Raw genomic sequence first — 16,626 nt, 5'->3', positions numbered from 1 at the left:
TCCTTTAACGTTAAATCAGCAAGAAGAACGTCGTTTGTCTTTGGAAAAGTATATTCAATCGATTGGACAAAATGCAACAGTCAATAAATCAGGAATGCTGAATGCATTCTTACTAAATGCTCAACAAGAAACTATAGGTGGATTATCCAATAATGAAGTTATGGACGTTTTTCTTATGAATGGTTGTAAGATAACAATAAATGTTACCTCTGGAGATCATTCTGGAATTGTTTTAAAGGTATTTTCTTATTTAAAAAAAAGTTTACAGTACGCAAAATTAATTAAAATTTAATTTGAATTTTTCTGCTTAACAGAAAGTCTACAACCATTTTAAACTACCAGAACAATATCATATATATTTTGCATTATTTATTGTTGCTCAGGATGAAGGTAATAGTGTCTATTGTAAGTTTAATTTTGTAGTAACAATTTGTACATTACTATTCCATTTAATTTTTAATCCTTTATACATAATGTTTTCAGTATTACGAAAATTACAGGATTTTGAATCTCCATTTATAACAAACAAATATATACACACTATGGGTAGTAGGGTTGTACTTGGAAAGAATTACTGGGATGTGGGATATGATCTTGAACTAATGACTAATGCAGTAGCAATGAATTTATTGTATATTCAAACAGTTGCTGAAATTCAACGAGGGTGGATTTTAGTTGCAGACGAACTACAAGATCGTCTGACCACTTTACAAAATCATGCAAAGAAAAAAGAAGTATGTTTTAATATATAATGTAATAGGAAGACAGAAGTAGATTGGTTTAGGTTTTGGACAAATTTTAGAACCAATTGCTTGTTGATTACTTGTTAAATTACCTATGGACTAATAAGAATATTGTTTGCTGCCTATTACGTCAATCTACTTTTGATTGAGATTTATGGTTTCTATAATTATATTATTTTCACATATTCATTTATTTTAAATATTATCATTGTAGTATCTGGATATAGCGCGTACTTTAAAGTATTATGGTTATATTCAGTTTGCTCCATGCTTTTGCGATTACCCTCAAGCAGATTCAAAAGTATTAGTTGCTATAGGTAGAAATGAATTGAATTTGCGTACGTTATCCGACGGAGAACAACACGAAGAAATGTTTAAAGTTTCTCGAATGCGTTGTTGGCGAATAACTACTGTACAAAATGTAAGTAATTATAATATAAAACCATATTTTAACTCTGTTATGTAAATTAATGTTTACTGTCTGAACATTAGGGGATTGACAGATGCGAAGAAAATGATGACATCAGTTTGGAGTTATCATTTGAATACTTAGTAGCTAAGAATCAATTACAATGGGTAACAATTACTTCGGAACAAGCTATTTTAATGTCCGTATGTTTGCAAGCTATGATTGACGAGTTACTGTTAAAGAATGTTGGCGGCAATAAGATTCAGGTTAATAAATATTTATTATTATTAATTTGCTAAATAAAATCAAATATTTGAGAATTTATTTATAGGATACGTCACCCGGAAAATCGTGGACATATATTATGCGAGATGGACAGAGTGTCACAATGGGATCATCTTCGGATGAACAATCCGACGGAAGTAAAAAGGTATGTAATTTGAATCATACTTATGACCATTTTTTATATCGAATTTAATTATCGTTATATGTCGTTTTAGAGTCATTGTATCAAACAACCTTCTAAATCAGAACCAATTATGAAAAAACTTGCGGATAGATTTTCGGTAGTTAGAATAAAAAAATCCAATAACGTTAAAGTTAGCACAAATGATAAAATTCAAAGAAAGCATATATCAGAATGTGATATTATGGAAAATAATGCATTTAACATGATTGGTGATGATGATTTATGAATATATGAAAATAATGTGATGAGACAGGGTATGCCTTATAAATATCTAAATAGTTTTCTAAAACTTCTCAAATGATATTAATATATTTTTGCTGACATGTAACCAAGTGATATAAATTTATAAGATTCTCACATTAAGTGTAGAAGGATAATTTTATACTTATGTACTAATATCATAACAATTTCGTTGACATTAATTTTGAAAAAGCTGCGTTACTTTTAACTTTAAAAAAGTAACATAAAAACTACAGAATTTAAATGCTCGAAAATTTGTAATAATTTTTTTGTATAAATGTTATTATTAATAAAAATATGATCAAGTTTTGAATTCGGTGTAAACAAGTTATAATGACATAGGCAATGACTGTATAATTTTTATTTATTATAATTAAGTTCGATAATAATTTAATTCTTTATAATAACATAAGTGTAAATATGAAATGTGCATTTATAGAAAGTGAATGAGTTGTAAAAAAGGAAGGAAAGTATAAATTTTTACATAATGTACTTACATCTTATTCGACAAAATAATGAAAATATCTGATAGAAGTTAAAAAGAAAAAGAAAGTTGGAATAAACCGAAATATGCACAATATTTTATTATTGGTAAAATCAAATACGTAAAAGGCAGTGTCTCATACGAATGGCTGGAAACAAGGCTAATTTCGAAGTCTGCCCCCTCGTGTCGATCCTACAAAGTTGGGGGGTCACATATTAGCCTTGAAGTGGTCAAACGTATTTGAGTTCTACCGAACGCGTAATTCTGCAGGAATAAAATTTATTCGTTTCTATTACATTATTAACGCATATATGTTGATGGAGTCGCATGTCGCAGTGAATGGTGCGTTCTATTTTTCATCAAACAGTAGAAATATTACTTTTTTTTAGATTATAACTTATTTATCTGCTCATCGTGTTAACAATGGGACCCAACGCTATTATTATGATAATATTGTGTGTCATGGTAGGGCCATATAAAGACTGGATTTAATAATTAATATTCGAATTTCCTTAGATTGTAATGTGCATATTTTCTATATCAAAAATATGTTGTTATTCTGTATTGTTACTTTCTAAATAAACAGAAAAGTCAGTTCTGGCTATAGCGTTTAAGTATTATAAATCTATTTCCGCTACTTTTAAAATAGCCCAACGTCAGCAAAGAATTACTCCACTATGTTGTAGCATTCTTAGTAGTACATACATGCGTTACTATTTCTCGGGCATGACCTACACCAACCAGTGCTGGGCAAAATTTAGTCAAAAGTGACAATCAACGATTACGATTGAAACGGGTAATCTTTAATCGGTTACGATTTAATTAACCGGCAATCGCTCGTAACGATCGATGATTAAATTAATCGTGAATCGCTTCGGTCACGTAAGACTATCGAAGAGTAACCGTTAATTTAATTGAAGATTGCCTTAAGCGACTGACGATTAATTAACCAGATGAATCGATCTGATGAATCATTATTCGGTAAGAATAAATGATTAATTTGATGGTCTGTCGTCGTGAGCGATTAACGATTAATTTAATTGTCGGCCATTAATCGTGAACGATTAATTCTGACGATTAAATTTTGAGTTGCATCGTGTAATCGATTAATTACCTAGTTGAGAAGAATGTGTCGATTAATGCCCAACTCTGATACCAGCATTCATTGAAATTTGTATAAAAAACACAATGATAACATATTTGAAAATCTTACGTACGAAAATTATTTAAAAAAAATAAAAAAAAATGCATTTCAATAAAATATAAATTTATATAAATCTAAAAATATTGTAAATCTTGCCATTGCTTTGTGATGGTCATTCTCAGCAATTTAAATACTGATTTAACGAATTAGTGAAATATTGAAATACGTTCTAATACGGAAGACTAATTTCAGTAAATTCATTCGTCATATGTATATTTGACATTGAGATGTTATCACTCTCATTTCTAATCTTGTGTGGTATAAAACACTACCAAACAATTCGCGATTTCCATTTTACAAAACTTTAAAACTAAGTCATTGACGTGAGAACGAATGTTCCATAACCTAATATTAATATCTGTAGGTAAACGCGTAATAATATCTATGGCAGTAAAAAAAGGAGTAAATTCTTTAATACCTTCTAAAGTTTGCTCACTTATCAGAAATTACTTCGCAAGTAAACGATACATTAGCGCACAAGATTATATAAATATACTTTCGGGATGATCTCCATGCATGTATTTCGTATGAGTGATGATATTTGATAATGTAATATTATGGATAAAATAAATGGCATAATAGGTGACTAGCGTAAGACAAAAACCGAATATCAATTTCACGTGGACACCTCACTGATTTCTTTCTCAACAAAAAAATTACAAATATGGCATTCTAATTATTCCACTCCCATTGCATTCGATTGCTTTTCTTTTTTTTTTTTTTGCTTTAGTTTCTAAAGAATGCTGAGGAGATTCCATAATATTTCTATGAGAATAGCATATTTAACAATAGATAGGTAAACGTAATGATAAAAAATTAAGTATAATGATTGTTCACCTAAATCATGTAAAATAATTTACATTGGTGACGTGAGGCTATTAGCTAGTATTAGTTACTCGTTCTTAATTCATAAAGAGGAAGAACATTGGCTTATAAAGAGAAGAAAATACTTTAATTGCTGTCGCTCTTTTCGTTAGCTAAATATGTAATTGAAATGTCAACGTTCTTCTCTTTGATGAAACTAAGGTCGAGACGAATAAAATCTATTCATTTATACAACTGTACACCCTTTATCTATCGTCATCACACCTATTTGCATAAAAAAAAAATTAACCAAACTGTTAGAAGTTCTGCTGACGTTTCCGCTTAGTATCCATGGCGTCAAGAATTGGTTGTCTCTTCGTTTGGTACCTTCTTCTTAGTTCGTCAATTTCTCGCTCCATTTCTGCATCCAGATTAGCCATTCGTTGCTGTAGTTCCTCGTATGAGAGAAACTTCAGCTGCAGGATATGGTTGTTTATCTATATTCAAGTTTTTTATATATGATGCCTAAAGTGGCATTAGGTCGATTGATTTTCAGTTAAAGAAAAAAATGCAGAATACTGGGAATCATCGGTAAATTATTTTTAACTTTATCTAATTGAAAATTAATGAGTATTCGTTACTTACGAAATCGAAATCGCGTTCCGCGAAAACATTTTGGAACTTGGATATGTTATTATGAGGTTGCTCTTGTACAGGATGAGAAATCTGGTTAAGCTGTAATTGTAGATGACTTTGAAACCTTTGAGATTCTGTTGGGCTTCGTAATTCTAATTTACTTTCGTTATCTGGATTATGCGCCCCAAGTATTTGTCCATTACCCTAAACAATTAACAAATTAATTTTTTTTGCATTTTACAGTATAATATGCACACATACAACAATGTGTTAATCTTACCTTTCCTATTTCAGGTGCTTCCTTTTTGTCAAAATGATCTAAAAATAATGGCCGGTATTTCTTTCCGGATTCAACTGACCCTGTATTATGACCTGCAAACAAATTATATCAACTACTCTATCTCTTAATTTTTTATATTATGGTATAAAACTATTTTTACTAACGTTTCATAGTTGCTTCGGTATCTGTGTCACTATTAATAACCATTGTTCCTAAGTCCAACATTGCAGAAACAAGTGTTCCTGTATCTGGAAGATCGTGACTTGGTACCAAAGTTCCTGTGTCCTCTGGCAGAGGTTTCATCGTTCCGCTACAGTCTTCTTCGTCCTAATGGCAGGCGTTAAATATTTATTGTGGGTATTAGTATACATATATATAGTGTCATTTATAATCTATTTTTAGCTAAATACCGAGTCTTCCGTCTGGTTTTGATTTTTTATTGCCACGTTGTTAATAACATGAGCTCGATGTGCGCTCTGTTTTTCTCGTATTTCATGAGCGTCTGCGATCATTTGACTCAGAATACTCGGTTGTTTGGCATTACCTAAAATAAGCATTATTGAAAATAATGCATAGGACATTTTGGATGTATCAAATCACTATACTAAAGTGTCTTATTAGACTTTACCTATAAATTCATGATTCAAAAGCTCGGTTGCAGTAGCTCTTTCTTCTGGATTTTTAACAAGGCACCCACTGACAAAATCGATAAATTCAGAACTCCACTGATCAGGTTCTCTAAAGCTAGGTGGTGGTTTAGTTGGTATCATAAATATTGCTCTCATTGGGTGTATATCACCATATGGTGGCTTGCCTTCTGCCATTTCTAAAGCAGTTATACCAAGGGACCATATATCCGCGACACAATCGTATCCAATTTCTTGTATTACTTCTGGAGCCATCCAGAATGGAGTTCCTATTACTGTGTTACGTTTTGCCATTGTATCCTAAAAGGAATCTTTCAGAATTGTCTACTGACCAACAAATTATTTTTACAAATAAAAATCACGCTACAAAGCTTACAGTTAATTGTCCTGCTACTCCAAAATCTGCTAGCTTTGCATGCCCCTCATTATTGAGCAAGATATTTCCAGCTTTAATATCTCTATGTATTTTTCTTCTCAAGTGAAGATATTCTAAACCCTTTAAGGTATCACTGAGGATTGTTGCTATTTCATCTTCCTGAAGAGTTTTCTTCCTTAACCTCATAATATCGCTAACAGATCCAGCCCCACAATATTCCATTACAATCTGCAACATTATACCCTTATAAATAGAAATGAAAATTAAGTATGGAAGTATAACTGCTTATCATGATGGTGCTTAAGGTTACCCATAAATCAGTGTTTTTAAAGTAGCTTCCATAATATTTAACAACATATGGAGAATCACACTGTTGCATGATAGAAATTTCTTTTATAATTTCCTGTAAGTCTGTATCGACAGGTACTTGTTTGATAGCAAGTACCTGTCCACTTTCTTTGTGCAATGCTTTGTAAACTGATCCATAGGATCTGTGCAAGAGAAAACAAATAATTACAATTCAAAGTATATTAATATATATTTTCAAAAAAGATTCCTTTAAAGAATCATACAATATTTTTTTTATATTTTCTTAAATCTGTCAACTTACCCCTCTCCTAGCTTGCATATTATGTCAAACACTTCTTCAGGTTGTCTTGTTAAACTTTCCTCTGACAACTTTTTTAATTCACTAAAAAACAGACCATGTCAAATTTTTAATTGGGTAAAGTCTAATATTCATAGTTGTGTAATAGTAATACGAGAAAGCAACATTTACATCAAACGCGTTTTTTCTCGCTCGATAATAAATTTATTGAGCAAGATGTACTTTTATGGCAAGTACCATGCTACACAGTAATGTTTTACTGTAAATTAATATTTAGATTCGAATATGAGAAAGAAATAACAGCGACTGTTGTAAAAGATATTAACAAGGTTTTCAAGATTCGATGTTTTATAAATTTATTCGAAAAATCGAAAGCGACTACGAGTTCCATAAATAATGTGGCGAAATTGATAATGCAGGTTAACAAAGAAACAAAGAATCAATACAGTGCAATTGTTTCATGTAACAAGAGAAACGCGGTAAGAATCAAGGGGCCGATTCTTTCTAGCTACAAATAACTTCCATCCGTGAGTTGGCGAAGTTCTGGCAGTTTAAAAAACACCAAGTAAAAACAATTAAATACCTCTTCGAAGACATTTTCGCTATTCGCGTCGAGTTCTTACTTGAATAAAAACACCTTCAATATTTACACAAATAACTTAACTTGGATAAAACAGGTATCATTCCGGTTGTAAAAACATAGTCAATTTAAAATAGAAGTGTTACATTTTTGTCAATAAATTAAAGTAACCACACAACCGAAATATCGAAAACCATCGACCATCCAGCATTGTAGATGGCGGAGTTTACACGGGCTCCAGAAAATCTGGCCGAATTGGTGTGTGCGTGCATCGCATCGTTGCTCGAATTATCGTGCGTGATAAACGAGGCAAGCAGAAATAGACATAGAAAATAGAAGCGAATTTCTATTTCGATTCGAGCGATCGCGCAATTTCGAGTAAACAGAACCGTGAAAAGTCGCCTGGCGCACGCGTTCAATACGAAAGAAATTATATTCTCAAAGAAGTTCCAGATGATCGTCGACCAACCAAGATACAATTGTATGTGTGTACACCGCAGCTTCCTTGATTTTGTAAACTGTACTTTAAGTACAAAATTACAGAATCATTCAAATGCTGCATAGCTGAAAATACATTGTTTATAAATTGCCGATTTCGAAGCGGTATCTCGAATATACGTTGTTTTGTACTCTTGTTACTGTCGATGCCAATAGTGGTGATCGTGATACTATTTGGAATGTAATATTAAGAAATTTTACATCGCAGCATCGAGAAATAAGGATTGTGTTTATGGAACCAGACGTTTTTTTCTGCATCGAAAGTCGGTGGATTGCGAATGAAGAATAACAAGAGTGGGCCGTAGAGATTCTGAGAGTATGACCATTTCAAAGAGCTACTGGTAGCAGAAATGTACGTATTCAAACTGTTACGCGAACAATATTGTTTGTTAATGAGTTCGAAACAGAATTAATCGATTGTGACTGCAATTTTGATTTACTCGTGCTGCTATTATATTTTTCTTACCGGTTGCAGTTTATTTTTCGGAATGTATCTGTATTAAATAGCTTTCAAAATTCCCGGATAGATGACGCGATTACGTAAGAGAAACAAATGGCAATTAATACTTTTGTACTCGGAACAGTTCACAGTTGGAATATTCTAAATTGTGGAGTATAAAGATAATAATAAAATCGATCGTATTTCATAAAGTGGAAAAGAAATTTCTTATACGTTGTAAGAATCATAACAGATGTGCATTAATTGTACATTGATTTTATGAGCGAGACATTTTTTACATTTATCGATAAATAGTAAACTAACAATCATTATAGTTATCTTTTTTCAGAATAATTTTGTTTTCGATATAAAATTGTAATTGTTGAGGCGTTTATAGTATGTTTCATTGGATAAAATTGGATGTAAACAAAGCTTGTCACATGACCAAAATTTCATTGGTTCGCTATGTTGACATGAGGCTTCAGTCAGGGATGTATTTTAGATCCAACGCATTATGGATCGAAATATTTGTATTTTTATTATATTATTTTAATACATACATATACTCACATTTTTCTCTTGTTAAAGTGGCGCATATAGAATTGTAAAATGAGTCACTATTATTTACGTAAAGATATGGAGACTTGTACAAATTTTGGTATATTTGGACGTATTTGGGGAATAGCGTTTTGTCAATACAGCCCTGTTACAGTCACGTGGTTTTATTTGTATCCACTTCATCATCCATGGAACATTCTAAAGAAGCAGGTGAATGTCAAACAGATTTACAGTACTTCTTTAAGGGGACTGTTTAGTTCGAAGCTCTGAAACTTGTGTGATAACAAATTCGGATATTAGAAAGATAAAAATACGTCAATTGTAAATTTTGTATTTATCGTGGTTCACTCGATAACCATATTTATACTAATCAAGATGCTCTTTATTTTCAGTTGAAAAAAATAATATATATAGATAAGTCTTATGGTTTTTTCGTAAAAAATTCCCGAAATAGGTTTAAAAAGTGACCTAGACCAGAATATCCTTTTAAAGAAATTTTCGTATATACCGCCATTGTGGTTTAGTAGGAGCGACGGCCAGCAGATGGCGCGAGGGTCGGAGCATCGGTTGAACAGACGGGAGTTTCTAGGCCCTGTACGTAATCGCGTGTCCACGCACGGTGAACGCTAGCACTCGTTTGCTAGACGGCCGGCTAGCAAAACGAGTCGATTTCTCCTGGTGCGCGATATCGCGGTAAACGGCGGTGGAGACGTTGCTCGTCGAGGGACTCGAGGGTATTGTCGTGGGCACCGGTACAAAGGGGAGCCCGTGGTAGATCGCAACGACGACGACGGCGGCAGCGGCGGCGGCATTGTCCTGCTTGTTTTGTTGTCTCGCGCGAAACGCACAGGTGGAACAGAGACGAAGCTATCGCGTTGTCGAGGGACCGAAGAGTGACGGAGGAGAGCGAGACGGTGTGTGTACGACTGCTCATGACTGGTCGTTCGCCGTGTACACGACGTGCGCATAGGTGTACCGTAAAAGAAGACAACTCGAGGAAACGCGAGGAGAACGTAAAAGGTAGAAAGAAAGAGGGAACGGTCTCGGGCGAGAACGGGCTCGCAGCGAAAGAGAACGACAGGAACGGTACGAGATAGATAGATAGACAGACGGAAGACGGAAAAGGTGGGAGCGAAAGGGAAAGACGGAAATAAAGAAAGAACGAAAGGTAAGGCCAGTGGTACAACAGGACACGAGGAGGGAAAGACGGGCAGACCGAAAGCGCGTTAGATCAGAACTGCGTGATCCAAAATGGCGCTGAACCAGGACGTGGACCAGTTGTCGAAGAGCAATCTCGTGGTGAGGATCGATCAGAACTCGGAATCGGATCTACAGGCGCTCTTCGACAGCGTCCTGAAGCCAGACTCGAAGCGTCCGCTGCAAGTGCCACTGCGCATGCGCAATCTACCAGATTCCTTCTTCAATCCACCGTCGACGGGTAGCAAGAGTCCCTCGATCTCGCATTCCCGGGAGAATTCGGCGGATTCGGCGTTCGGTACAGCGGCAGTCGCCGCCGGTGCCGCTGCACCCGGTGGAAACACGACCGGTACACAGGCCGCCGGGGCTACCTCGGCCACCGGTGGAAGTGGTAACAGCGGTGGTAGCGGAACAAACGCCGCAGGTGCGGCTGCGGCTGCAGTCGCGGCCGCGGCCGCGGCTGGCCTCACCGTCGCTCATCCTCGCGCCCACAGCAGCCCGGCATCGCTTCAACAGACGTACGCGTCGGCTCAGCAGGCGCCTCAGCACGCGCCCCAGCCGCACGCGCGTCACCACCATCACCAGAAGCAACGCAGCTACGACGTCATCAGTACGGTCGACGACCTGGGTCCCCTGCCGCATGGATGGGAACAGGCGCGCACCCCCGAGGGACAGATCTACTTCCTCAAGTGAGTTTCTTCTCTTGACCGGTAGCTTTTGCTTTCCTCCGATCCCTTACGTTTCCGACCCTACGCGACACCCGTGTCAAACTGATTTTTGGCACGAGGGCCAATACACGCTTTGCTACCATGTCGCGGCCCGCCGATCTATAATTATTTTACGACACTCGAGAATATTTTAAAGCCTATTTTGCAGTCGTACGGACACCAATTGTTACATCGTCCTATGTCGCAAGCAAATCTGTATAGCAGCCATGTCGAACACGGGCGGTCCGTGGAGTCGCACGGGCCCCCCCCGATCGATTTCGTTTTAGGGCCCGTTTAACCATCTCTATTAGTTTTATTTCCGATTTTGTCACTCGCACGCCTATATATCTATGGTCAGGAGTATATATTTACGCGGGCAGCTTCGTTCAGTAACGAGAGACAATAAAACGACCGGAAGATAAGATTAATTAACCGTTCAACACCTTTATTCAAGTTCGAAACTAAGTATCTTTAAGGAAACGAAACGATGAAACAAGTATTTTTAAGGAAACGAAATAATGTTATTTCAGACAAAAATATGTTTGCTACTAATGTACCTACGCCTTTTGTTAAATAAATGTATTCTTTGGCTTATTTCTGTAAGAATTATTGTTTTCTTTACAATCCTATACATCAGGCATATCACACCCATTTTGGCTCGAGGGTCAGTTTATACTTTGCTGCCATGTCGCGGGGCGCAGGTACATTAAAACCAGCAATTAGTTACTGAAATAACATTGTTTCATTCTCTTAAAGATACTTGCTACCGTTTTGCAAACATTAAATGGTTAAAATTCAGTTACTTGAATCTACAACGAGGCATGTTATATTTTGATTGTTTCGTTGTTTTTCATTTTTGATAAAGGCTGTTCAATATATATTCCCAACCATAGATGGAATAAAAAATAATTGAAGGGTCAAGTAGGCCTCAAAATTTAATGGATGGGACCCCATGCGGCCCCAGACAGCGTGTTTGACATGCCTGCTATAAGAGATCATTATCATCGCTGATAATTGGACGTGTCATGAACCAAAAAGCTCAACTCCACTTTTTGAAAATTTTTTAATTTCGACGTATTGTCATAATACTATCGCCGGAGTAATATATCGAAATTGAAAAATGTTCTGGCCAGTGTTGTTGACATAAGTTCCAAATATCGAGTTCAGATTTTAGGGTTCAAATCTGGAGCTCTATTTTATAGATTACTTGCAATGTTTTATAGAATCGTAGTTCTTAGGCTGTATCTGCCTAGTTGTGACAATAGTCAACAGGCATTTGTACCAGAGATTAGTGAAATTCTTATTTCGATAAGAAACGTGGACAACTTCGATACTCTTAGAATAGAAATTACAGTTCAAATTATGGATCGAAACACGTCTTATTCGCCATCTATTATTACAGTACACTGATAACCTTAGTTTGCTATGACAATTTCCCTCTCTCGACGATGGACAACGTCTTTCTATAACTTTATCAAAAAATTCAACGGATGAGCCATAGCCGGCTGTGATCTCACTCGATGACAGTCTCGCAGAAATAGAGTTAATTAAAACCAAATAGCAATGTTGATGCACACAATCTCGAGACATTGACTGCCACGTCATCCACACGTGGATGACATAACTTTCCACCGTACAGATAAAAATATTAATCCTTCGAACCGTTTCTAGAAACTCTGCTAAAATGTACTTTTCGTATTCCATTATTAGCGTTTATCGTGTCATTTCGTTCGCAAGTATATTATGTGGACTGTAGGGGCGTAAAACCTATACGTTGATCGAATTATCTAAACGCAGATAGGAAGGGTTTCAGCGACCAAGTGACGTTTCGAGAGTCGCTTCGTAACAGGTGCGCGGTTTCCTACATTCGGTTCATGGTTAACTCCTTTCTTCTCGCTTCCATCTAATGACTTTAAAAGCGATTCGGATTTAACCGTTCAAACGGGGGAATCCACGATGCTCTTACAACGCCGAACGTTTTCGTCGTCTGTGTCTGCACGCGTGTGTTGGGGTCCCACATACCTCAAGGCCGTCACCGTCTTTATCGCCCGCCACGGCTCACTCGTCGTCGTTTCTCCGTTCCTTTTCCATTTCTCGGCCGTACCTCCCACTCTCCTCACCCCCCCTCCTCCTATCATCAGTCAGTCGCTCGCCAGAGTATCGTTTGTCCCCGCCGTTCCTTGTTCTCGTCTTTCTCGATCGTAGCCTCTCCTCGTCGATCCTCAGACGCCTACCCGACACCGTCTCTCCCTTCCCCCGTTCGTCTTCCATCTCTCTGCCCGTCTAACCTGATCCACCTGCGCCGTGACTAGGATTCCCACGTGTCACCTGTCGTGGGAAACGCTCCCCGTGTGCTTTGTCGCCTCGTTCACCTCCCTCCACCCACCTGTCTTTTGACCCGGTCGGGACCTCTCTACGGGTCACGTTTATTCGGGGTTGATTACCTTCCATCAGGGACCGGTGTTAGTTTGCATTATTTTTATACAAATTTCATTGAAATACACGATTCATGGTAGCAAACAACTCGGGGAAAAATTTTAATGGGGGACTCTAGAGGCCAAAATAAGACGAAAATCAAGAATAATAATTTGTTGATGGAGGCCTCGTTAAAAAGTTATTAACAATTAAATTTTGAAATTTCAAATCGTTTTGGAAAAATTATTTTCGGTTGTGGGGGTCAATTACAATAATTTTTAGTCATTAGACGTACCTCCGAAATCCTATCCACTTTCGAGAAAAAAAATCGGGTAGGTGTTGAGATTTTTCGGCGAAAAAAAAATTTTTCAAATCGTTCTAAAAAAATTATTTTCGGTTGCGGGGGTCAATTACAATCATTTTTGGTCATTACACATATCCCCGAAATCCTACGCACTTTCGAGAAAAAAATTCCTTACCGAAAATCTAATTAGGCGCCTAAATTTTTCGACGAAAAAAAAAAATTTCAAATTGTTCTGGAAAAATTATTTTTGGTTGCGGGGGCCAATTACAATCATTTTTGGTGAATAGTCATACCCTCGAAATCCTACCCAGTTTCGAGAAAAAAATTCGAGAAGGTTTGAAATTTTTCGACAAAATTTAAAAATTTCAAATCGTTCTGGAAAAATTATTTTCGGTTTCGAGGATCAATTACAATAATTTTTAGTCATTAGACATACCCCCGAAATCTTGCGCATTTTCGAGAAAAAAATTCAGTACAGGTGGAACTTTAAACGTTAGTAACTTTTTAACGAAGCCTCCCTCAACAAATTGGTATTCTTGATTTTCGTCTTATTTTGGCCTCTAGAATTTCCTATTAAAATTTTTCCCGGGGGTGGCCGAACACCGATACACATACGTGTATTAAAAAAAACCAAATTTCGACTTCATTTCCCGGAACCATCTTACGCAAGAACGTATCGTAAAAAACAGTCGTAGATCTTTATTTTATTCATAGCTGAAAATAAGAATGTATCGTAGTCATCGATCTTTTTTTATTACATTTAAGTTTCTATTCCCGTTGCTAAATTTATATTTAGCCCATTAAGAACCACCGTCCTACTTAGAGGCCATTCGGGAAAGCGTGTTTTTACCGATATTAAAATTTATTCGAGCATCGTGTGATTTCTGACCTTCGAATCTTTTTCTGTCCGCAGGAATAAAGTTGGTAACGTATTAAGATACGTTCCGAGGCAGTTGATTAGTTTAGATATATTGTTTAGAAGCTTAGGGAACGTTAATTCAAGAAAAAACGTTCTATTCGAACGCCCCGTATCTTCCTCGATCCCTCGAATCTCGACTTGCTATTTTAACTCCTGAACAAATTGGAGGATATTAATTTGTCAAAACGCAAACAACGCGTATTTTAATGGAGAATATGTAGAAATTTTAACAATATTGAAAAAGTTGTTCTTTGACACCGTAAAGTGAGAAAAACCCCCCAAAACTGGTCCAATTTTCAAACGACCATAACTCCTACAATAGTAAAGGAATCTCATTGAAATTTTTTTCTGAAGCAGAGCCCACGGGTACCTACAAGAAAGTATTTATAAATTTACTAAAAATGAAAAAAAAATTTTTAAGAAAAATCGACAGGGGGTAGGTGCCTAAATTTTTCGGCGAAAAAAAAATTTTTCAAATCATTCTAAAAAAATTATTTATGTTGCAAGGGTCAATTACAACCATTTTTGGTGAACAGACATACCCCCGAAATCCTACCCATTTTCGAGAAAAAAATTCGAGAAGGTGTGAAATTTTTCGACAAAATTAAAAAATTTCAAATCGATCTGGAAAAAATATTGTCGGTTGCGGGGGTCAATTACAATCATTTTCGGTCATTAGACATACCCTCGAAATCCTATCCACTTTCGAGAAAAAAATTCGAGAAGATGTGAAATTTTTCGACAAAATTTAAAAATTTCAAATCGTCCTGGAAAAAATATTTTCGGTTGCGGGGGTCAATTACAATCATTTTCGGTCATTAGACATACCCTCGAAATCCTATCCACTTTCGAGAAAAAAATTCGAGAAGATGTGAAATTTTTCGACAAAATTTAAAAATTTCAAATCGTCCTGGAAAAAATATTTTCGGTTGCGGGGGTCAATTACAATCATTTTTGGTGAACAGACATACCCCCGAAATCCTACCCATTTTCGAGAAAAAAATTCGAGAAGGTGTGAAATTTTTCGACAAAATTAAAAAATTTCAAATCGTCCTGGAAAAAATATTTTCGGTTGCGGGGGTCAATTACAATCATTTTCGGTCATTAGACATACCCTCGAAATCCTATCCACTTTCGAGAAAAAAATTCGAGAAGATGTGAAATTTTTCGACAAAATTTAAAAATTTCAAATCGTCCTGGAAAAAATATTTTCGGTTGCGGGGGTCAATTACAATCATTTTTGGTGAACAGACATACCCCCGAAATCCTACCCATTTTCGAGAAAAAAATTCGAGAAGGTGTGAAATTTTTCGACAAAATTAAAAAATTTCAAATCGTCCTGGAAAAATTAATTTCGGTTGCGAGGGTCAATTACAATCATTTTTGGTGAACAGACATACCCCGGAAATCCTGCGCGTTTTCGAGAAAAAAATTCGAGAATGTGTGAAATTTTTCGATAAAATTTAAAAATTTCAAATCGTTCTGGAAAAATTATTTTCGGTAGCGGGGGTCAATTACAATCATTTTCGGTCATTAGACATACCCTCGAAATCCTATCCACTTTCGAGAAAAAAATTCGAGAAGGTGTGAAATTTTTCGACAAAATTTAAAAATTTCACATCGTTCTGGAAAAATTATTTTCGGTAGCGGGGGTCAATTACAATCATTTTCGGTCATTAGACATACCCTCGAAATCCTACCCATTTTCGAGAAAAAAATTCGAAAACTGTGAAATTTTTCGACAAAATTTAAAAATTTCAAATCGTCCTGGAAAAATTATTTTCGGTTGTGAGGGTCAATTAAAATCATTTTCGGTCATTAGACATACCCTCGAAATCCTACCCACTTTCGAGAAAAAAATTCGAGAAGGTGTGAAATTTTTCGACAAAATTTAAAAATTTCAAATCGACCTGGAAAAATTATTTTCGGTTGCGAGGGTCAATTACAATCATTTTTCGTCATTAGATATACCCTCGAAATCCTACCCACTTTCGAGAAAAAAATTCGAAAAGGTGTGAAATTTTTCGACAAAATTTAAAAATTTCAAATCGATCTGGAAAAATTATTTTCGGTTGCAGGGGTCAATTACAATCATTTTTGGTGAACAGAC

General features: G+C 36.0%; 3 protein-coding genes across 7 annotated transcripts in view; 2 read left to right on the top strand and 1 right to left on the bottom strand.

The window, feature by feature from the left end:
* The first annotated feature begins 596 nt into the window (after window positions 1–596).
* Window positions 597–2,947, top strand: Snx17 (sorting nexin 17). Its single transcript, XM_076783276.1, has 5 exons — window positions 597–734; window positions 1,061–1,164; window positions 1,236–1,418; window positions 1,484–1,582; window positions 1,653–2,947. The coding sequence occupies exons 2-5, from the start codon at window positions 1,114–1,116 to the stop codon at window positions 1,845–1,847; spliced, it is 528 nt and encodes a 175-aa protein (XP_076639391.1). The 5' UTR covers window positions 597–734; window positions 1,061–1,113; the 3' UTR covers window positions 1,848–2,947.
* Window positions 2,948–4,253: 1,306 nt separating this feature from the next.
* Hpo (serine/threonine-protein kinase hippo) lies at window positions 4,254–7,687 on the bottom strand. 2 transcript variants are annotated; one of them, XM_076783267.1, is made up of 10 exons: window positions 7,483–7,687; window positions 6,903–6,983; window positions 6,603–6,783; window positions 6,293–6,520; window positions 5,898–6,216; window positions 5,680–5,813; window positions 5,434–5,596; window positions 5,270–5,361; window positions 4,999–5,193; window positions 4,254–4,850 (listed from the first exon to the last, which is right to left on the bottom strand). In XM_076783267.1, exons 1-10 carry the CDS (start codon window positions 7,494–7,496, stop codon window positions 4,671–4,673), a joined length of 1,587 nt encoding a protein of 528 aa, XP_076639382.1. In that variant the 5' UTR covers window positions 7,497–7,687; the 3' UTR covers window positions 4,254–4,670. The 2 variants fall into 2 exon arrangements, with proteins under 2 accessions (XP_076639382.1, XP_076639383.1); XM_076783268.1 differs by having other exon boundaries at window positions 4,254–4,829; window positions 7,483–7,686.
* Window positions 7,688–8,007: 320 nt separating this feature from the next.
* Window positions 8,008–16,626, top strand: part of Yki (Transcriptional coactivator yki) — a 30,948-nt gene continuing 22,329 nt past the window's right edge. For 3 of the 4 annotated variants that reach the window (XM_076783271.1, XM_076783270.1, XM_076783272.1), the window contains exons 1-2: window positions 8,008–8,329; window positions 9,499–10,860. In XM_076783271.1, the coding sequence (XP_076639386.1) occupies window positions 10,226–10,860 (635 nt within the window). In that variant the 5' untranslated portion in view covers window positions 8,008–8,329; window positions 9,499–10,225. Of the gene's footprint in view, window positions 8,330–9,498; window positions 10,861–16,626 lie in introns of those variants that run through there. The other variant, XM_076783269.1, reaches the window with a different exon arrangement.

This window comes from Colletes latitarsis, chromosome 2 (genome assembly GCF_051014445.1).
Source record: "Colletes latitarsis isolate SP2378_abdomen chromosome 2, iyColLati1, whole genome shotgun sequence".
Taxonomy (NCBI): Eukaryota; Metazoa; Arthropoda; class Insecta; order Hymenoptera; family Colletidae; genus Colletes; species Colletes latitarsis.
Note: the sequence above shows the minus strand (reverse complement) of the source record. Positions and strands in the feature narration are given on the sequence as shown.

What these genes read in the sequence shown, in the direction of transcription:
- Snx17 (XM_076783276.1), top strand. Translation starts at nt 1,114, where the DNA reads ATGTTTAAAGTTTCTCGAATGCGTTGTTGGCGAATAACTACTGTACAA. An exon ending in TTGGCGGCAATAAGATTCAG is followed by an intron (nt 1,419 to 1,483) that starts GTTAATAAATAT and finishes ATTTATTTATAG; the next exon opens with GATACGTCACCCGGAAAATC. An exon ending in AATCCGACGGAAGTAAAAAG is followed by an intron (nt 1,583 to 1,652) that starts GTATGTAATTTG and finishes ATGTCGTTTTAG; the next exon opens with AGTCATTGTATCAAACAACC.
- Hpo (XM_076783267.1), bottom strand. An exon ending in GAGTAGCAGGACAATTAACT is followed by an intron (nt 6,217 to 6,292) that starts GTAAGCTTTGTA and finishes GATTCCTTTTAG; the next exon opens with GATACAATGGCAAAACGTAA. An exon ending in TACCGAAGCAACTATGAAAC is followed by an intron (nt 5,362 to 5,433) that starts GTTAGTAAAAAT and finishes ATTTGTTTGCAG; the next exon opens with GTCATAATACAGGGTCAGTT.